Source organism: Euprymna scolopes, chromosome 43, assembly GCF_053919585.1.
Source record: "Euprymna scolopes isolate OS-2025 chromosome 43, ASM5391958v1, whole genome shotgun sequence".
NCBI classification, from domain to species: domain Eukaryota; kingdom Metazoa; phylum Mollusca; class Cephalopoda; order Sepiida; family Sepiolidae; genus Euprymna; species Euprymna scolopes.
The window spans coordinates 22,874,417-22,897,826 of NC_136524.1; the positions used below are offsets into that span (position 1 = coordinate 22,874,417).

The 23,410-nt window shown below is 32.8% G+C and overlaps 2 protein-coding genes across 4 annotated transcripts in view; one reads left to right on the plus strand and one right to left on the minus strand.

Moving 5' to 3' along the window:
- The window catches only part of LOC145268233 (leucine--tRNA ligase, cytoplasmic-like), a 310,979-nt gene extending 288,812 nt beyond the window's left edge, over positions 1–22,167 (minus strand). Inside the window, exon 1 of the mRNA XM_080123554.1 lies at positions 22,012–22,167. Within this exon, the coding sequence (XP_079979680.1) occupies positions 22,012–22,045 (34 nt within the window). The 5' untranslated portion in view covers positions 22,046–22,167. The remainder of the gene's footprint in view (positions 1–22,011) is intronic.
- Positions 8,820–23,410, plus strand: part of LOC145268234 (uncharacterized) — a 150,057-nt gene continuing 135,466 nt past the window's right edge. Inside the window, exon 1 of one of the 3 annotated variants that reach the window (XM_080123556.1) lies at positions 8,820–10,533. In XM_080123556.1, the coding sequence (XP_079979682.1) occupies positions 10,001–10,533 (533 nt within the window). In that variant the 5' untranslated portion in view covers positions 8,820–10,000. The remainder of the gene's footprint in view (positions 10,534–23,410) is intronic. The other 2 variants (XM_080123558.1, XM_080123557.1) reach the window with 2 other exon arrangements.

Consider the following 23,410-nt stretch of genomic DNA (forward strand, 5'->3'; position numbering starts at 1 on the left):
ACAATTTTCACTTCATTTCATCAAGTAGTTTTTTTTTTTAACAGCGAAAAAACAATTTGTTATGATACCGAGCAATAGGGACTGCCAAACAATTGTGAGAAATGGACTGCATGTTTCCGTGACGTCAGATTTGTATTAACTATACGAACTATGGAAAAGCAGGAGCGACTTAATGATTTTTTTAAAACCTTTGTTTATCTTCTTCAAACTGCAATTAATAATTAATCTTTGTTATAATTTTGTTAGGTTTTAAGATTTACACAGTTTAACGATTAATAATATTATAAACATTTGTATATTAAATATGAAATACGGTTTTACTGAATTTTCATTTGGTTACCTATGGGCTTCCATATTTTGTTTGGTACAAAGAGACATACAAAATATGAGGGGGGGGCCTACAAAATGCTTAATATTTGTGCAATATTTTCAAATTAGTTTTAATCTCGCGATAAAATAGCTGACAAGAGTCATGTTTGTATTAAAACTTCACATTTAAAAAAAGAAATTAAACACAATTAATTAAAAATCTATGTTGTAACGGAACATTTTGAAATAATGGAATTTTAATCGTTTTAATCTTTAAAAATTAATTAATTTTTAAGAAGTTTCTTTTTCTTGGCAATTCAACTGATTATAGTATATATTAATTCGAAAAAACGCTATTTAAAAAAAAAAACATAATAATATTAAGTTTATATCATTTTTTTTTAATTGCAACTTTAAGGTAATTTTTTGTTCAATATGTGTATTTAAATTTAAAAAAAATAAATATGTTTTACTTATTTGAACTCTTATGTTTCATAATAAATAGAAATGTCAATAAATTTAAATATATTTTGTTCAAATTGTGAAAAAATAAATGGGGGGGCACGCACTAAAAAAAAAATATTTTCCCTTGTATATTTTACGGAAACTGCATTTTATATGTAATTTCATTCTAAAATGGATAAGTATCGAAAATTTCACGAAAATCTGACCATTAGTTGATTTTTGCTAGATTTATTAAACACGGGTATGTTTTCACGTTCGAAATGCTTCTACATGGGAACGTTATTTTAAAGCGCCAATTATGTAAACACGATTTTCATCTCGCAATTTCATTATTTTCGTACGATGAAAAAATATTTTAAATTATTACTAGTTTATTTTGCCCTTCTTTTAAATGGTACAAAAGTTATATTGATAATATTAATTTACCAACAATCATGAGGTTCTTTGCTCAGCAACCGAGAAGGCTAACATGCTTGCCAGTCGGTTTGCCTCAAACTCCACACTGGACCCTCTAAACCACCCCCTACCTCAATTTCCTATGCGGACAGACGCCACGCTTGACGATCTAATAATCACCCCTGCTCAGGTGCATGCTATCATAAAAAACCTTGACACTTCAAAAGCATGTGGACCCGACCTCATCCCAGCTGTGCTATTAAAAAAGTGCTCAGCCGAAGTAGCTCCAGTTCTCTCCAAACTCTACAACAAATGCCTTAATGAATCTTGCTTTCCGGGCTGCTGGAAAACTGCTTCTGTGGTACCAGTATTCAAGAATTCTGGCGAAAGAACTGACCCATTAAATTATCGCCCTATTAGCCTCCTCCCACTTTTTGCCAAAATATTTGAGACCTTAATTAACCATGCTCTAGTCCAGCACCTTACAGATTCTAAACTTCTGACCGACCAACAATATGGATTTAGACAAGCCCGTTCTACGGCAGACATCCTCACTGTAATCTCTGAACGCATATACCATTCACTGGACAAAGCGGGAGAGGGCAGAGCGGTAGCTCTAGATATATCCAAGGCTTTTGACAGGGTATGGCATGAGGGTCTTCTCAGGAAGATTAGATCATACGGTATCACTGGTAGAATACTTAACATAATTAAATCCTTCTTAGATAAGAGAAAAATCCAGGTTGTCCTCGACGGTCGTACATCTAAACAATATGATATAAATGCGGGAGTGCCCCAGGGATCTATCCTTGGACCTCTGCTGTTCCTGATATTCATAAATGACCTCCCTGACAAAATTGACTCTGAGATGGGTATATATGCTGATGACACCATACTCTATAGCAGGCACGACAGAAAAACAAATGAACATATATCTAAAGTAATGGCAGATACACTAGAGGATGACCTCCAATCAGTAGTGGAATGGGGATAAAAATGGATGGTCACGTTCAATGCCGCCAAGACAAAACTGGTTTCATTCAATAATTACAAGAAACCTTCTCTACCACCTATAGCAATGGCCAACGACTCTTTATCTGAGAGTATGTCTCTCAAGCTCCTTGGCCTAACGTTCACAGGAAACATGAGCTGGAACAATTACATCGAGAGCATTGCCAGGGCCGCTGCGAGGAAGGTGGGCTCTCTCTACCGTGCTAGAAAACTTCTAACACCCGAAAGTATCCTGTACCTCTACAAGGCCACTATTCGCCCATGTATGGAGTATTGCTGTCATATTTGGGCTGGTGCATCGGCTACTAGTCTCTCGCTCCTTGACAGGGTTCAAAAGAGAGTCGCAAATCTGATAGGCCCTGAACTGGCATCTAAGCTTCAGCCTCTGTCCCATCGTCGAAACGTTGCATCCCTCTGCCTGTTCTACAAGTATTATAATGGTGAATGCTCTGATGAACTGCAATCACTTGTGCCCCCACGACGTAAACACCCTCGAGAGACCCGACAAGCTGCAAAATCCCACCCCCACACTGTAGAGATCCCTAGATGTAAAAGATCTTTCTACTCCAGTAGTTTCTTCCCCAGAACTGCTAGACTTTGGAATTCCATTCCAGGTCACTGCTTCCCCAACTGTACTGACTTGCATAAGTTCAAGTGCAATGTGAACCAACATCTCGCTGCCCAAATCCCTACATAGTACCCCAGTAGATGTTTCCCCTGATAGTAGCCCCCTACACCAAAGTGGCAATGTGCCTTGTTTGGGGTGAAAATGTAATTAAAAAAAAAAAAAAAAAAAAAAATTTATAATAAAGTTGCATCGTTCTACATATAGGGGGGGAGGTAATTCTGTGGTGACTTTTGGCAGTCTCTACCGAGCAAAAGGTTCGATTTTTAGGAAGAAAAGCTAGTATTAAAGATGAGGAGAGAGTGTTGGCGCTTTAACTGGAATTATCTCCCCGTGGCGTGTTTAACAATTTCCACAATGGCTGACTTCAACGTGTTTTCCGCTGTAAAAACAAAACTACTCGATCAAATTAAATGAATTTTTTTTTCGGAGATCTTCAGTCCAAAACGGATACGTACAATATAACCTTTTTTCGATATTTTCATTTTTTTTAATGTCTTGATTAAACTGTACAAGTACTAAAAGTATTATAAATAAAGCGCTCTCTTCATGCTAAGAATAATTCTCTTAATAATAGCGTAGTTATTTCAATACGGTTCGTAAACTGCAGAAATACTTTTTTCTTTTCGGTTCGTTTTTATTTTATTTATTTATTTATTTTATTTTTCAAAATTACTTTCTCTTCTATGTCCTCGGTCAGTGAAGAACAGAAATCCTTCTAGACTGCGGCATTTAAAAATAATTATCTTAATCCAGAATGCCACTTTTTGGAAGATGGATTTTCCCTGCATTAAAAACCGGCATTGTGTTTAACTGTCTTCTCGAATTGAATATTTGGCAAATATTCAATATTATTTGCCGATTTAAAAAAAATTTTTCTTGTTTTTTTTTTAAAAAAACTTTTAAAAATAGAATCAACATTGTTGGTAGAGACAGGCATATTGCAGCAGGCCAAAAGGATGCAGATGCTAATCAACCGTACAATCAACAAGGTAAACACAAAAGGCAAAGAGATAACAGCAATAGCAAAGAAGAATGACAGACTGTGATGATCGTTTAAAGATGATGGATATTGTGCTTTTTATTTACCAAAATAAAATTTTTTTAAATTAAAAAAAAAAAAATGGCAAATTATACGTAATGGAGATTGTGTATTCAGGATTAGTTAAAGCAAGACAGGATCAGACTGGAAAGCGGTAGATAGACGTCAGTGGACTCTAGAAACTGATAGCCGGATGTCATTGGGCACTGAAACAGGTAGCTGGATGTGAGTGGGCTGGCTACCAGTTTTGAGAACTCCCCAGACGTCTAGCATCTACTCATGATCAGCTACCTGTTCCAGAGCCCAATGACATTCAGTGTCTGATTCCTTCTTCTCTTTCTGGCTTATTCTAAATGCACAATCTCTACTACTTAACATTTACCTTATGTTTTTTTTGTTTTTTTGTAAATAAAAAACATGATATTCATCGTCTTTAAGCAATCATCAGAATCTGTCATTCTGCTTTGCTATTACCATTACCTTTTTGCCATTGTGTCTACCTTGTGAGTTGTATCGTTGATTGGCACCTTCACCCTTTTAGCCCGCTGTAACAAATGGTGACCTCCTGACGTGATGTTTAGACATGGGCAAATGGCTAGGAGAGGCGGTGGCAGAAAAGACAGATGAACCAGAAATGAACACATCAACCCCCTTCATACAATTTCCACTGTACAAAGCATTCAACTCAAGGCGATATTTTCAGACAGAAAGGTCACACAACAGGACACAAAATATGGCTCAGTGGTAAAGGCCCTACCATCATCAGTTGTAGAAGTGAAGGACATCCTTCTCAATACTACAGACCATCTCCCATACAACCACCTTAAAGAAGCTATCTTTAAGTGAACAGGACGTTCAGACAAAGATCTCATTAGAGATCTGTTCTCTAATGTGTGCCTAAGTGATAGAAACCCATCTCATCTCCTGTGCCAGATAAAAAGCTGCCTTGGAAACAATACTATAGCAGAAACCATCCACTAAGGCCTATGGATCGATTGGTTACTACCAAACATAATGCAAATCCTTGCCCTATTAGCAGTAGGTAAACCCTTGACATTGTGGCAGATTCAGTCAACAAAATTTACTCTCAGGCTCACCGACTCCACTGTCAAAAATTACCCAGAAACCACATACAACGCCTTGAAGATGAGACAGTTCAGATATGGGCAATGTTGAGAGACCTGAAACTATTCCGACACTAAAGTCAATGATGTTCAGCACTAGATACACAGAATCAAAGCTCAAGTCAAGGATGAAGAAACAAACTGGATGAATACTTGTTCTACCAGTCCTTCGATGACCAGACTTACAAGTGCGAACCCCCCTGCAGTCCTTCGATGACCAGACTTACAAGTGCCAACCCCCCCTGCAGACACAATAGGACCCAAGGAAACAAATAAACCGACAGGCAGTGACAATGATTCCTGTCAGTATATGCTCACATATTAATCTCTTATACGTGTGCGAACATAACAATGGCCTCAAATTCCTACTTGATACTGGTGCAGGCATCAGTATAATATCACCCATTAACAGATCTGCCTTGAAATCCATCCCATTTCAACTTTGAGGAGCAAATAGTTCTATCATAGAAACCTATGGAATCCAGGAACTAATGCTGTATATCAACCTTAGGCACAATTTCAAGTGACCATATTAAACGTCAGAACACCCTAGCTTGGTGCCAACTTCTTGACACATTACGACTGTCCATATAAACACAAAGACCCTGTCCAACAACACAATATCCATCAAGATCACAGGGACTCTATCAATCCTAAAAATGACTAGGATTAGTGTGGCAACACAGCACAACCCACGCAACACAGAAATCCTACGCCAGTACAAAGACATTACACAACCTATTAAGTTTACTGATGCAGACGAACATCAAACACCACATTAAACCATTAGACAGCCAGCATACTCACGGCCATGACTACTGTCTCCACACAAATTAGCATATGCCAAAAAGCATTTGAGATGTTGGCAGATAACATCTGCTCCTCAGACAGTGCATATGCCTCACCACTATACCTTGCACCCAAATCTGACGGGGAATTCAGAGTCTGCATGGACTACCGGAACAACACCTGGAAGAAGTATTCTGCTGTCTAACACATTATGGCCTCCAAATCAACCCAGACAAGTGCAATTCAGCGCATCACACATAAACTTTCTCGGACACTACACAGATGGTCATGAGATCACTTCATTGCCTGATAAGATAAAAGCGATGCAGGATTTCCTGATGCTCACATCTATAAAGCAACTGCAACGCTTCTTAGGAATAGTAAATTTTTTATTCCTGATTTATCCCCGGATGCTTAAACCTTCTTAATACCCTGACAAATCTCCTCCAGAGAAAAAACAAGTCCATCACCCTAGAGGGCGAGCAGAAAAAGACATTTCAATCAGCAAAAACTGCCTTAGCTAACTTCATCAAGTTAATACATCTCAGCAAAGGCACCCAGACTCGGATATACCTAACAACAGATGCCTCAGACACAAGATTTCTGTCATAGAACAGGAGTTTGGCGGGCAACACAAACCCATTGCATTCTTGTCTACCAAACTGTCACCAGCTTAGTCTATGTACAGCACCATCTTCAAAGAACTTTTGGCAATATACCTTGCCATTAAACACTTTCAACATCTTCTGGAAGGCTGGAATTTCACAGTCTTGACTGACTGCAAACCTCTGACAACTTCCTTGTCGAACAACTTTGACAAATATACAACTCATAAGATTAAACATTTGGACTATATCTCACAAGTTACATCCGATATATAGTATGTCAAAGCAAAAAACAACACTATCACTGATGCCCTGTTCAGATTTGATGTCAATGCATTGGAAGCGACCCACTCAGTCAGGATTTGATAGCAGAAGCTCAGTTCAGGAAGCACATACAACTCTCCCTGAAATCTTAGCCAATACATCCCTGTGACTGCCTTTTAGCAACACGACATTGTACTGTGCTACAAAACTGAATCATCCCAGACCCTACATACCTCTGGCATTCAAAGGGCAAATCTTCAACCACCTACCCTACACGAATTGTCACATCCCAGCAAACGCATTTTGGTCAAACTCACTGCTAATCATTTTGTTTGGCCCAACATGAACACTGACATCCATGATTGAGTATTAACATGCCTTGAGTGCCAAAAATGCAAGGCACACCATCACAAAAAATCCCTGGCAGGCACATTCAGCAACCCTGGCATATGTTTTGTTTATTTCTCAAGACACAAATGTGGACGCTGGTTTTAATGCCAGGTCTCATCTACACCAAATTCTAAAACAAACCAGAGAACAATGTATTTTTTAAACTTACACAAGGGAAGTAACTCTTTAAAATAATATGTCTTCTAGATTGTTTGATTTAAGTTTGACTTTTTTTCATGTGACAACATAATTAAACGTATTAAAATTATAGAAAACTATTTTTTTTTTTAATAGTTTTAGTGCTTGTCCAAAACTCCCCTCCCCCATGAAAAAAAAAAAACACAAATAACACATCAAAGTTAATTAATAAAATTACCTTTTACAAAACCAATATGCAAATTATTAAGAAGTTTCATTGAATGTGAGGTCGAGAGCAGAAATAACCATGCTACAAAATAATTTTTGATTGGAAAATCAAAATTATCTCATAGAGAATTTTATCATTTCACTGTTGGCCAAAATGTCTGCCTGACATTACATGTCTGTATGCTTTATTCTAAATTCTACTTTTTTTTTTATCCTGGGCCCCCAAAATCAACAGAGATTAGAGATTTTCTGTAATGATCCAATCCCTGCTGATTTCGCAGTAGGAGTTTCTGTGCAGTTCTAGGAGGTCAATTTCTAGACATCGCCTTCTCTCTTTGAGAAGGGGTTAGTTTATAGCTAATCGCTTGAAGCGCCCTTACCAGGGAATGCCAACAGGGCTGCTCAGGCATTTTTGCTAAGTTCTTGAAGTGGATGAAAACTAAACAACCTTATTTTTAATAGGAAAATATTGGCACTTTGAAAACATCATTTTATATTTGAATTATAGTTTAGAAATTAGAAAGCCAAATAATTCTGTTTTCAAAGTAACAATATTTTTCTTATTAGTCCATACCACACAGCCACAAATGGCACAAGAGACATCTAAACCAACCACGGATTACTATCCATGAACTTTTCCGACGGGAAAGATGATTTACAAAAATAAAAAAAATAAAATAACTGTCAGAACCTGATAAAGACTTTTTAAAGTCAAAAACTTGTTCAGTCTTTAAAATAAATTTATTTGAGAGAAAAAAAAAAAATCATTGTAATGATCTGTTGTCTTTTTTGCTTTCTAATTTGTATACTATTTTTTATTTTTGTTATTTTTTTTTTCAGATAATCCCAAGTTATGGTTACAAAAACTACACTACTCAGAAAACAACATAGATCATTTTGAGAATTGTTACTATGCTAGAAAGCAAGACAGCTCATCACTAGTAAATATCTTCTGGCACCAATGTTATAATTCTGACACCAGTGAGGACCTTGATTTTCATCGCCACCTATCTAAAAATTGATAATGATCATGACTAGACTCATCACGTGTTTAGACTTTCTAGGTGAAACTGTTATCAACAACTTTTTTTCAACAACAGATGAGATATTAGAGATTAAGTGCTTCTGAAAAGCAAACCCGTCACAACATATAATAATTTAAAAAAATAACACTGAATAAATATTTAACTCAAGTATTTATTTTTGTAAAAGTGAAAAATTGTTTTTGCACTTTTTTTTAAAACGAAAATAATTAGTTCTTCCGGAATTAAAATGTTACTTATATGTGACTGGTTTTATTATCAATGTTATGTTGATAATAAAACCTTGTGATTTTGTAAGGAGGTAACCAATTTTATAGAGAGGTAACCAATTTTGTAGAGAGGTATCCCAGTTTTGTAGAGGGGTAACCAATTTTGTTTACAAACTTTTTAGAGGTGTCCCCATTTTGGAGAGTAATAATCAATTTTGTGCAGAGGAAACCAATTTTTTAGTGGGAGGTTACCAACTTTATAGAGGAGGTTACCAACTTTATAGAAGAGGATACCAACTTTATAGAGGAGGATACCAACTTTATAGAGGAGAGAACAGTCCCAATTATTTTAGAGGAAGTCATCAACTTTGTAGAAGGGTAATCAATTTTATGAAAGAGGGGAAGGGGTCCTAATTTTGTGGCTACATTTTTTATTCAGAAGAGTTTTCCTCAGTCAGTGGTTACCAAATTACAACAAATATTTACAAAAAAATGACAATTGTTGAATAATTTAATTTTGTGCAATCATTTTGATTTGATACCCGTCCCAGGACAGGTAAAATTAATTCCCTGAGCAAAACAGTGTTTACACTACTTTACATCCTCTTAAAATCAAGATATAATCATACACAATCTTGTGTTAAGAATCCTTCTACTCCAATTTTGATTAAAAATTCATTACATAACTTTTACTCTAGAAAATGCCTAAAATTTAAGTCTTAAGCTTAAGGGGATGTAAGAATAAATTGAAATCCAGGGAATTTGTGTCTAATGACTATGGATAAAATTTAATACAAATCTGAAATATACAACCTAAAAACCCTTTAAAATACTTCAATAATAACTGAAAATTTTGACAAATATTTATTGATGTCTAATACCTATTTCACAAAAATCAGAGATATTTGAATGTTTATGAAGAAATTTCATTTCCTCTTTATCCTCATCATGTTAAACTAAATTAAAATAAATATTGGCCACACCCTTACACCTAGAATCTGTTCCAATAGCAATGGATGAGTTATATAGTTTAGGAGTGAATCGTATATATGCAAATATATAAACATATGCACATACTTAACTTGATATAGATAGAAATTTGTAAATAAGCTTCCTTTACATTAAAGTCATAAATATTTAATAGTATTCAAAGATTAATAAAAACAAAAACTTCAAGAAAATAACTTAATTTCAACTAGTCAAATGTTAGTTAAATTGTATTTGCTTTTATTATTATTATTAGTAGTAGTAGTAGTAGTTTCTGTAATGTAGATAGAGTATATTGAGTGATTAAGTTTTTTAAAAAAAATCATATATGTTTGGAAAATTTGAAATAATATATACTTGATAGCAACTAAGATAATGGCCACTTCATCTGCAATTGATGAGTCTTCCAATGTTTTTTCACAAGAGATTCTTTCAAACTCCTTATCTTATAAAACTCCAAATAAGTACAGCTACTCTGACTCATTTGAAGAATTAAACAAGTCTTCCAATGTTCTTCCACAAGAGATTCCTTCAAATTCCTTATCTTCAAGAATTTCTTCGAGCAATGCAAGAAATTATAGCTACTCTGATTCTTTTGAAACGTCATCAATGAAAGAAAAAAGCAAAGATTCGGACATTCCAACAACGTTGCAAAAACATAAAGACAATTTTTCTGAGAGTGACTATGAACATAACTATGTTTCATACTTGATCAATTTTGAACATTCAGAATGGTCAGATTTAAATCCAACCAAAAGCTTCAAAAAACAAAGTGATGATAGTATAGAAGACACAGAATCAAATTCTTCATATTTTCACTCTGGGATTTTAAACAAAAGAACTATTATAGATGCCTCAGATATTGGTTCATTTCACAACTCACTTAAAGAACTTGATTTCTCACCAAGGTAAGAATATGAATTTTCTACACTGCTATCAAAGACCAATATATTTATTTTAATCTTGACCTCTATATTGGTTTCTTTTTTTTTAATTTGGAAAACACCATTAACTCCCAAATTTCACTCCTAATTTTTCTCATATAAGTCCTAATCCAATTTAGAGATTGACCTGCTTGTTTTCAATTTTCCAGTTGTAAGCAAGCTGTAAAACAATGGGTACTTTATTTTTTGGAAATATATATATATATATATATATATATATATATATATATATATATATATATATATATATATATATATATATATATATATATACCACTTACAATCATTCTCTAAGGAGAACCCTAAAACAAAAATTACCCTATCTAACCTAGTAAGAAATTTAAAACAAAACAAAATAGACTTTGCATTAAAATGGAAAATACTAAGAAACTCCAAGTCATACAGCCCAGGCTCTAAATACTGCCTTCTATGTAATGCAGAAGCAACCGAGATTATAACGGCACCTAATAAATTAAACATCCTCAATTCAAAACCAGAGATAATTTGCAGTTGTAGACACAAGGGAAAGTTCAAGTATGAAAATGCAAATAACCCCACTAAAAATGTACCACCGGATAGGAACTAACATATTGCACTTCTTCGCTGTCCCAAACCAAAACTTTTTTTTTTTTTGTAACCGCCTCTAAGCATTTGCTATATGCAAAAATCACCATAAAAAACTTCAACTTTTTAATATAAAATATTAGCACACCCTCTGAATATATAACCATTATATAACATTAAATAAATAACCGACCTTGAATCGCCTGCCTCTTGGCAAGCCCTAATTAACAATATAACTACTTTAATCATAACCTCTCAGACAACTTTGCCTAACAAGCCCTATCCCCGCAAAACCTTACACTTAATACCACCTATTAAATTGCAACCAAACCATCAACCAGCACTAGATGCACCTAGAATATAACGTAACCAATTTAAAGCCCAAGCCTAATGAAAAAATAGCTTAGAAACCCCTTCCAGGGCCTAAGACCTAAAACCTAAAATTAGAACCATTTAAGCACCACCCGTAACCCCAACTTGCAAGGCGCCTCCCCCCACAATAAGAAGTAATTTAAAAATCAGCACATATGTACTTTACAATTAGATTAACACTAACCCCTTCATTCCAGAAGTATTTACATTTAAACATTTAAATGTACCAAAAATATAATGTAAGATAAGCTCCCCTCCCCCCGGTTCAGCCCACCCCACTCCCGTCACCCATACAGACACATCCCCATCCCTCCTCTACCCCTCACGACTACCAGCTAAGTGCAATCCAACCAACCCCACATGCCAACATGAGTACCATCTCTGAATCCTTCCACATTCCTTTTCTAGTCGGCACTTCCTACTGATAAACTCACTAGATTGAATTCAGCTGAACGAGACCAGTTCGAGAAAGTTCCACGACAAAAGTTTCTTTTGAACAAATACGGTTTTTGCCATCCAACATAGGAGGAAAAAGAATTCATCACACCAGCGCATCTATGCAAGACCATCATAACAATATAACACAAAATTTACAAGAGAAATATGGAATTTTAACGGACAGACGTAAATCCTGCTTCCCTCAACATCTCTTGGATAATAGAACTACTAAAAGAAGCTACACCAAATGAAGAAACCTGTCTCTCATGTTTAAAAACGAGAATGTAGGAATTCCATTTTGTAGGCCCCGCTTATTCATAAAAAAACATAGATTGCTGGCCTTGGTAATCGGGTTTCAAGAAATTAAAAATTTTACTGTGGACTCTTGCAGGTTTTTTTCCCAGTAAAGGATATATATATATATATATATATATATATATATATATATATATATATATTATATATATATATATATATATATATATATATATATATATATATGTATGTGAATATGGACATGCGTGTATATAAGTATACACTTGCACTACCCTAACTCCCTTGCAATGCTTTATCCTGCACTTCCCGATTTTCAAAAAACCTTTATTTTCTATTTTTTTAATTTCTTTTGTGTGTGTGTGTGTATGCATATATGGATATATATATATATGTATGTATATATATATATATATATATATATATATATATATTCACGGGACCACTCATCCTTATCCCCATTTCATGTTATTTTGACCCAGCCTTGTAACCCTTGCTTTTATTCACCCTCTAGTAATTATTATTAACATTATTATTATTAGTAGTAGTAGTAGTAGTGGTGGTGGTGGTAGTGGTATTGTTATTAATATTATTATTATCATCATCATTATTATTGTTTTAATTTTACAGCTATTATTATTATTATTGTTGTTGTTGTTGTTATTATTATTATTATGCCCATCATTGCTATCATAACCGTTACTATTATCATCATTTTCATTGTTATTATCATTACCATTGGTATTACTTTTATCATAGCTATTGGTAATATTATTATTATTATTACTATTATTATAATTATCATTATTATTATCATTGTCATTATTATAATTACCCTATTATTATTGGCATTATTACCACATTTATAAGTAGTAAATTTCTCCTTATTCTTCCACCACGCCAATTATATGTATCCTTAAACCTTTTTCATCAAGTTAAACGCACCCATAGACATTGCCATCCTATCCTCCTACCGCCCCCCTATAACCACACTCCCTATATCATAACAGAAGAAACTTAGAAATATTGCCGCATAGTACCTAACATATACCGAGCTCTGAAAATCAATATTATAACCTTGCAACTACCCCCCCCCCAAAAAAATTATTTGCGATTTTATAGTTGCTATTGCCGCATCGGTTGCACCTGTCAAAAATACCACTCCATGGATAATAGACACCCCACAAATCGTTAAAATAGAATTACCACGCAGCCACAGTATACCCCCAATTTGACCCTAAAACATATACCCTTAAATTTAAAAATAAACTCGACACTATGGTAAAGACCATATACACTTTTTTACATCATACTAAATATAACAAGTTTCTCCTTTATTTAGAATTTAATAAAGCTTTCCCCAACATTCTATAATTCTTTTTCGCTCCTAATGAACTCTACGCTAGACGCCGCATCTCCCCCATGCTACCTAGCACCTTCTCTACTCTTCTGATGGGAAGCATTAGGCTTCGAAATGCCTTGGCATAAAGAGTCCCTTCTACCCCTAAATTTTGCTTGTATTCCATTATTCAATAAATGAACCAATCTATATCCACCAATATATAGTTTTGTGACTTTATTTCATACTCCTGTTGTTCTATTGTATAAGCTCCACTAATAATTGTTGAGCTTGGCATTATCCAGATAAGTCTCCTCTTGTGGAATTGAACTCTCTTTTTTCCTCTAACGCATTAAACTATATATACATACATACATACATACATACATACATACATACATATATATATATATATATATATATATATATTTATGTGGAAATATATTTTCTTATAATATATACCAATCCTTATTTAAGAAGCTCAATGTAATTACAGAGCAATATAGTGAATAAATGACAAAAAACTATATTCCAAAATTCATGATGTTGACCATCTTATAATTTATTCCTTTAATTCAGTTGACATTTACAATTCTTGACAATATCTGTTTCGTAGCACAAAATCAATCACTTAATTATCATATCAATCAGTGAATCTATTATGCCCTTAACTCATCAGAAGAAATAGCAACAATCAATCTGTCAAAAGGAAATACAGTGTGATTTGACATGATTAAAATCCGAAAATTGGAAGAGAAGCTGCAAATACCTTTAATATGTTTCCATTACGCCATTTTGAATTTTATCAAAGTCACTAAACCCAAGTATTCATACTAACAATCTACATTAATTTAAGAATCTTCTACCAAAACTTTCTATTTAATAATTAGTAAATTTATTAATTCTAATTTGTGTATGCATACTTATGAAAATAACATCAATAAATTATAAACTATTATACACGTTTGCATATACGAAACTAAGTTTAGTTTAATATATGCAAACATGTATAATAGTTTATAATTATTGATGCTATTTTCATAAATATATATATATATACATATATATATATATATATATGTATATATGTATATAAACTATTATAAGATATTCTCTATAGATTTTCAGTATTTATTTCAACAGTGCTCAATGCATAAGTAGAGCTTAATAGTAAAGTATGAAAATATATTTATGGTATAAGCTATTAAGAGGCATCCATGTTTCATCTGAGGAGAGAATCATCATACTAAGGGTACAGATTCATTGTTACTGATTGTTTTTATGAATCAATATGGTGTTTAGTCTAACAACTTAGATTCGTTGTTAATAAGTATTAGCTACTGATCGAGCTTCATTTCTTTCTGTGCATTCACTAAGTAACGGTAATAAGTTAAACAACATTTTCTTTTGCCGCTTTTGTATACATATTGATTTAGGTCATACGCTAGCAGACAAAACTGGAAAACTGTATAATTTAGTTTCGATTTTAGCTGATGGCAGCCAAGTCAATTATTTTGTTTTTTCAAAAATCGTTTTCTTTATAAAACTAAAATTATTTTATTAATTTGCATGGTTTTTGGAATATGATATTTTGGTTTCATCACGGGCACGTACATTACATAGATTTTTCTTGGTTTTTGAATTTTTGGTACTGGGGAAGTTCTGAACAAGCACATACACACACACACACACACACACACACACACACATATATATATATATATATATATATATATAAATGTAATTAGGCAGTAATCATTCTTTAAAGCATATTAAATTAAATACAATTGCCATTCTGTCTCCATTTCATCTGTTGATCATTTCAAAAATTTGGACAAATTTTATGCAGGTCAGATGAGTAAAGTAAGTACACATTTTCCAAAAGTTATCACAAATTTAATTGCAAATTTCAATAAATTTTAATTATTTCTTTATTTTAATCATTTTAATCATAATTTGAACCGCCCCCTTAAGTAAACACTACATCAAATCTCCACACTAACGTAATGTACTTGCAATAACCCTTATCCCTGAGTGGCTTCCGGGCCTTGATAAGTGGTGACCACTGTGTAAAAAGAAAAAAAAAAAAGTCATTACTATCTATTGGGTATAATATAATTATCGATAGAGAATTGGCTCTATGATATTAAATATGAAATCTGCATAAATTAAAATATAATATTTAAGTGTATTTTATGATCTGGCAACGTCGGGCGACCTGCTAGTATACATATTCCAGGTTAATATTTTCCAGAGATTTAGAAATTAAAAAAAAACGTTTACAAGTGTTTTTGATATAGATGTACATAAGAATACTTTGATAAGTATGTTTTAACTTAAATAGGGATGGTATAATAAAATTGTGGGGTCTGCATTCGCGCCTGGCCTCTATAGAATGGAAATAGGGAAATAGGCACAAACTTTAATAAAGACTTTTCATATCTATCTGCGTAAGTATACTTTGATAATTATGTTTCAGTTTGAAGAAATCTGGTATAATAAAATTATGGGGTGTCAGGTTCGCACCTGACCTCCATAGAATGGAAATATGTCACAAAGTTTAACAAGGTTTTTTAATATAGATCCACAGAATATTGTGATAAGTGTTTCAGTGTGAACAGGTATGGTATAATAAATTATGGGGTTTATCTATTTTATTTTTACTTTCATCATATTTTGCTTTGGTTTTGATACCCCCAAATTCAACCCAAATTTACGACCCTTTCTTTTCATAACCTATCATACTTTCATAAATCAGAGTCCATTTTCTGTAGGCTGTTTTTGAACCCAGTCAACGACGGGTACTTTTGCTAGTATATATATATATAATATATATATATATATATATAGATAGATAGATAAGAATTATGGCAGAAAGGTTTTTTGTAGTTGGAAATGCTTATTGGAAGTGTCAATAAGAAGATCAAGGAAAGGAATTTTGTTAACATTTAATTCTACAGTAAATTTAAGTACGAAGTTGTCTTGGAGAAGGTCCTTAAGTGTAAAAATTTGTTGGTTGTTATTAGTTAAGAGGAGAATATCGTCTGCATACTTTACATAAATAAAGGGTTTATTGGTGTTGTTAAGCATCATGTTTTCTTGGTGACTCATGTAGAACTCACTGAAGATGGGTCCAAGGATGGAACCCAAGGATACTCCATTTATTTTGGTGTAGATATTACCCTTGTAGTCATAAAGGGGTACTCCGGTGGTGCAGACTGGAAGTATTTTTTGGTTAATTTTAGGAGGAAGAAAAGATGAGTTTTTGTATGTGTTGTCGAGTAAATCTAAAGTTTTTTTTGGCAGAAACATTTGTAAAAAAGCTTTCAACATCAAGAGAGGCGATTATTTTGTTGTCAGGTTGTTTAGATTTTAGGATTTGTAGGAGTTCTTGTGTAGATTTTACACTAATTTACTGGTTAGATATGGGCTAATGAGGCCATGTAGAAATTTTGTTAGTGAATAAATTGGGGTGGTGACTTGTGATGCGATCGGTCGGAGAGGAGAGTTGGGTTTATGAATTTTGACTGTTCTGTATAGTCACCAATAATTTTGGGAAGTTGGTGATTCCCGATTTGGGCATTAATGGCTGTGATGAGTCTGTTGATTTGCGTTTTTATTGCATTTGTGGGATTGTTACTGTAGGTTTTTGAATTTTGTGCGGTCGTCAAGGATGGTTTGTAGTTTTTCATGGTAGTCGGATTTATTTAATACTACAAATATATTTGTTTTATTGGCTTTTTCAATCGTGATGTTGGGGGGGGGGGTTGCAGAGTTCATGGGCAGCTTTTTTAGGCTGGGGGTTATTATTGAGTTGGAATTTTGTTTGTGGTGTCGGTTTTTAATGGATTCAATTTTTAGAAGATCGCATAAACTGGGGGTGAGTGGTGATTTTGTTGTCTGTTTCGAGTTGGGTTATGATTTCATATAATTCGATTTTCGCTTTTTTTTTATTTTGGCAGTTGAACCAATTAAATAGGTGACAGTTTAGTACACGGTTTAGAAATTATTTCTCATGCTCAGTGAGGTTGTGGTCCGATAGGTTGATGGGAGTACGATGGTTCCTTTGTATGAGGAGTTTAACTTTTTATGAATTTCAATGGGAGTGTTCAAAGTTGGTGACAATATCGTTTAGTCGGTGTTCGAGTTCTGTGTTTTGTTCTACAGTAACACAGGTCATGAGTTTTTGTTCAAGTTCATCAAGTTCACTGATGTGTTTCCAAATATTTTTTGCGGGGGGGGGGAATGGTAATTTGCCTTTTAGTTAAGTTAAATCAGAATTCTTGAGTTATGGTATCTTGTTGTGCTGCAGGGTCATGTACTTCGAATTGTGTATATTTAGGCAGCATTTTTTCATTCAGACAGACATTGTTAAAAACAACAGAAAGCTTCTGTTTAGTAATACCTTTTTTTATTTTTTCAATTTTCCATATTATCTTTTTTGTATGTACATGTATATATGTACTAGTGATGGGACGATTCCAATATTTTTCCCGATTCCGATACAATTACCAATTCTGTACTAAATTCTCGATTCTGATCTAATTACCAATTCCAATTATTTATAAATCTCTAATTATTTAACTATAACATTGTTATTTTCCCCGATTTTCATAAAAACACATGACAATATGCGGATATTTTACTAAACATCAAAATACAGTTGTGGAGAGTGATCTATCGATTTTAACTTTACTGGTATTTTAAAATCAATAAATATTTATTATTTTATCATTAATACCAGCAATGATTTTACTTTAAACAAAATCAAATAAAAAAGAACAATTAAAAGAATCGTTTTGGCATCGGAAAATAGGCATCAATTTTTCTGATTCTGATACCAATTCCGATACCCCCAAATCTTCCGATTTTTCCAATTCCTGATTCCAATTATAATTAATCGTCCCAACACTAATATGTACATATATGTATATATGTGTGAGTATGTACATGTGTGTATATATATATATATACACTCACACACACATATATGTATGCATATATATTATATATAATATAATTTTATTGTAGATAGCCAAAGTAAAAATGTTGTATCATAAATATTTATAACATGTTAAACGTTATGTGATTTTTTAGTATTTCTTCTATTTTTTTTTGTATTTAGTCTTAGTTTATTTTATTTTATTTATGTAAATATGAGAAATTTAAGTATGTCGCATAAAAGCATAATAATTGTAAGGTAGTTGCTTGTCTAGCCGCACTAATGAGCTGTGAAACCGCGAAACAGTATTGTATGTGGATGACTATATATGTATGTATGTATGTATGTATATATTTACAATTTCACTTCAAAAGTAAAACAAAACAAAGAAACCAAATAATATATTTGCTGAATCATAACTAAAGAACTAATAACCGGAACTCAAATTGCCATGACCGTTGCTGACCTATTTATACCTCCTCCACCCACAAAAATTATTTAGATCCTAGACAATTAATTTCTAAATCAAATATCCGAACTTGAAGGGACAGAACTCTTGTCAAACAATTTTTACAATTATTATGCTTTTATGCGACATACTTAAATTTCTCATATTTACATAAATAAAATAAAATAAACTAAGACTAAATACAAAAAAAAAAATAGAAGAAATACTATGTATATGCATATTATGTATATATATGTATGTATGTATATGCGTATTATGTATATATATGTATGTATCTGCATATTTTTTTTTATGTGTCAGGTCATGTCATATGCTACTGGTACCATGTAACCCAGTACTACCTGCCTCATGGTCAGGTCACCGGCGACTAAACTGGTTCCCCCACCAGACTTGTTTGGTGAGGAGGGCGGCTAGTCTCTCTGAAGGATTAAAAAGAAGACCTTTCAAAGGGCAAATGAACCCTTTTTTCGGGGTCAACGGCCAATTATAGCACCATGTGTATTTGTGTGTGTGTGTGTGTGTGTGTGTGCTGGGGTGGAGAGGGCTCCCGTAACTGTGGTGAAGGCAACATTTCTAGGAGAAGCAAATCTTTGTCTAAAAAAATGTTCCTGTGGCGATGGAAGTCATTTTTTGGGCTCATGGACTTTAAGTGTCTGAGGGAGTGGCACTCGTCTGACAAGACATTGCAATCATCATCATGTATATGCATATTATGTATATATATGTATCTATATACATATTATGTATATATATATACATATTATGTATATATATATATGTATGTATATGCATATTATGTATATATATATGTATATGCATATTATGTATATATATATATATATATGTATATGCATACTATGTATATATATTTATGTATATGCATATTAGGTATAAAAATATGTGTATTATATATATATATATATATATATGCATATTATGTATATATATGTATGTATATGCATATTATGTATATATATGTATGTATATGCATATTATGTATATATATATATGTATGTATATGCATATTATGTATATATATATATATATATGTATGTATATGCATATTATGTATATATATATATGTATGTATATGCATATTATGTATATATATATGTATGTACATGCATATTATGTATATATATGTATGTATATGCATATTATGTATATATATGTATGTATATGCATATTATGTATATATATGTATGTATGCATATTATGTATATATATATATGTGTATGTATATGCATATTATGTATATATATATATATGTGTATGTATATGCATATTATGTATATATATATATGTGTATGTATATGCATAGTATGTATATATATATATGTATGTATATGCATATTATTATGTATATATATGTATGTATATGCATATTATGTATATATATGTATATGCATATTATGTATATATATATATGTATATGCATATTATGTATATATATATGTATATGCATATTATGTATATATATATGTATATGCATATTATGTATATATATGTATATGCATATTATGTATATATATATGTATATGCATATTATGTATATATATATATATATGTATATGCATATTATGTATATATATGTATGTATATGCATATTATGTATATATATGTATAATATATGTATAATATATGTATAATTATATGTATATATGTAATATATATATATGATTATATGTGTTTATGTGTCTGGGTATGTATGCATGACTTTGCACCTAATTTGTAAATGAAATACTTTCTTTTTACTTGTGGATAAACGATTGAAAGTGCAGTCCTCAGTCAAGGTGTTAGATATTCTTCCAGAGTATATTAATTTTCATTATTTCCTATAGAAGTGTGTTCATTTTTAGAGGATCTGTATTTTTCCCCACATTAAATACTTAAATCATGTCTAACGTTGCCTTGGTCTGGAGGTAAGTAAAGAGAGACGGCAGACAAAACTTTGAAACATTAAAAGCACGTGGTTGCTGCTCAGTCAGTATTTTGTTTGTTCTCCCTACTTTTAATTTAATTCTCGGAAAAAGGGTTTAGCATCAAAACAATAAAAGTTGAATTAAAATTATGTTGAAAAAAAAATGAACAAAAAATTAGCAAATGAAATATTTATAGAATTGAAAAATAAAATTGAATATTTTTATGAGATTTTTTTGAAATATTAAAACAAAGCTTTGTTGGTCGTTTATTGGTTTTCTTTGTACACACACACACACACACGCAGGCACGCACACACACACACACACACACACACACACACACACACACACACACACACTACAATACACCCCCATCACATACACACTCATACTTATAACACAAGCACCAAGCGTGCAACACATAAACACATACACACACAACATGCACATATAACACATACAACACATACACATATGTATACAACACATACACACACATATAACACATACCCACATGTATGCAACACATACACACAACACACACATACATAACTCACACACAACAGATGCGATCACACACACATATAACACATACAAGACATATACACATGTATAGAACACATACAAACACACAGCACACACATACGCACACGTATTCAACACATACACACATGCAACACATAGATACACATATAACACATACACACATATACAACACATTCACACACAACACATACATACACAACTCGTGCACAACAGACATGGACACACACATACACAACAAAGACATTTTTTATTTTGCCCCTATTTCAACAAATACAATTAATTAAGCTATGAAGTTTAAGATTATTTTGCTTAACTTTAAAGTTTTATGAAAATTATGATTTCTTTTTTTTTTTTATCCATATCTGAAATAAAACAGGGTTACAAATTTACACACGTGTCTTTAAAATTGTCTATATTTCGACCAATATACATTCTCCTTTAATTATGCTATGAAGTTAAAGATTATAAATGATCATTTTGTTCAAATGTAGCTTTAGGAAAATTATGATTTCTGGTTTTTTTCTTTTTTTTTTTTTGTCCATATCAGAAACAAAGATTTTTTAAAAATATATTTTACCTTGCCCCAGTGTGTCTTCCATGTCCGCTTCCATTTATGGCAAAGTTTGTTTTAGCAGGAATCTAGGGTTATGAGCATAACATACATAATGAGAATAATGAAAGAACAGAGTATGATGAAATCGTATGTCATGCTTGAGTAAGTCAGGTGGTGGTTAATCATTACTAAGGGGAGGTAACTGAGTAAGATGAAAATATTTTTTAAAATATATGATTAGCTAGCTTCCTACTGCAGAAAACTGTGGCACAATATCAGAAGGTGGGGAAAACTAATCCCTCCACCCACCTAACAAGGGTGTGGTTTGGTCGGGAACAAAAATAACAGAATGGTAGGGACATTTCAGACGACTGGTGATAAACTAAGTCCTACCCACAAGCAAGGAGGCAATGCCTAGGAGGGTGCACCTCCTATCATTCAAACACAAGACTTCAGCACTTGACCAAGCCTTCAAGTGTAAGAATGTTCCAAGGGTATTATTCCTGTATGGAAATTGGAATTAGAAATCCTCCTCCTCCTCCTCCTCCTCCTCCTCCTCATCATCATCATCATCATCATCATCATCATCATCATCATCAGTTTAATAAACTAATTCCTCTTTCTCTCAAATCCATTTTTATTACTTCCTCACATGTTTTCTCTGGCCTTTCTCTGGGAAATAAACCTGATACTAAGGATGTACTGGCAGTTAACTTGTAATTGCCTTATCAGCCACTTTGCCGATTAATCAGTAATCAATTGACTAAGTGCTACTCATCTGATTAATTACTTTTCTCTTTCCTATCAAATTTAAACCATTTCATCAATACCAAGTGACTCATAAGATAGCTTTGACATATTAATACAGTAACTGCTAATTTAACTGAACATTTGTTAAGTGTTTGGCTGCCATTATAACTTTTTGTCTTTTTTTTTTTTGCTTTATTAAGTGAAACTACAATATGCAATTTGAAATTCTTAAATATAATTAAAAAATTAGATAAGAAAAAAAATTACAAAAGTACAAATTTCAATTCTTAAGTGAATAACTATAAACTGAAATTCAGCTTCCACTAGAGCATGCAGCAGTGGTTACAACTGCTCTGCACCTGCTGCTCTGCTTCCTCTTCTATTCTTGCTGCTTGCCTACTTTGCTCTGATAGTCTCATCAGTATTCAAAGTTGAATACTCTTTAGTTGAAATTTAGAAATATTAGAGTTTCTCCATTCTCAGGACAAGCTATTTCTTGTAGGTTCACACACATTACCACCTGTACTAAAGAGCTTCTCACCCTTCTCGGATGAATGCGGTGTGCTTAAATATTTTGAAGCCAGTTTACTCAGCAGTGGTAAGGTTTCCTGTGTCTTTTTCCACCACTGAGATGGATAATCACTTCTTGCAAATAGTGGTAAAGCTACGTAAG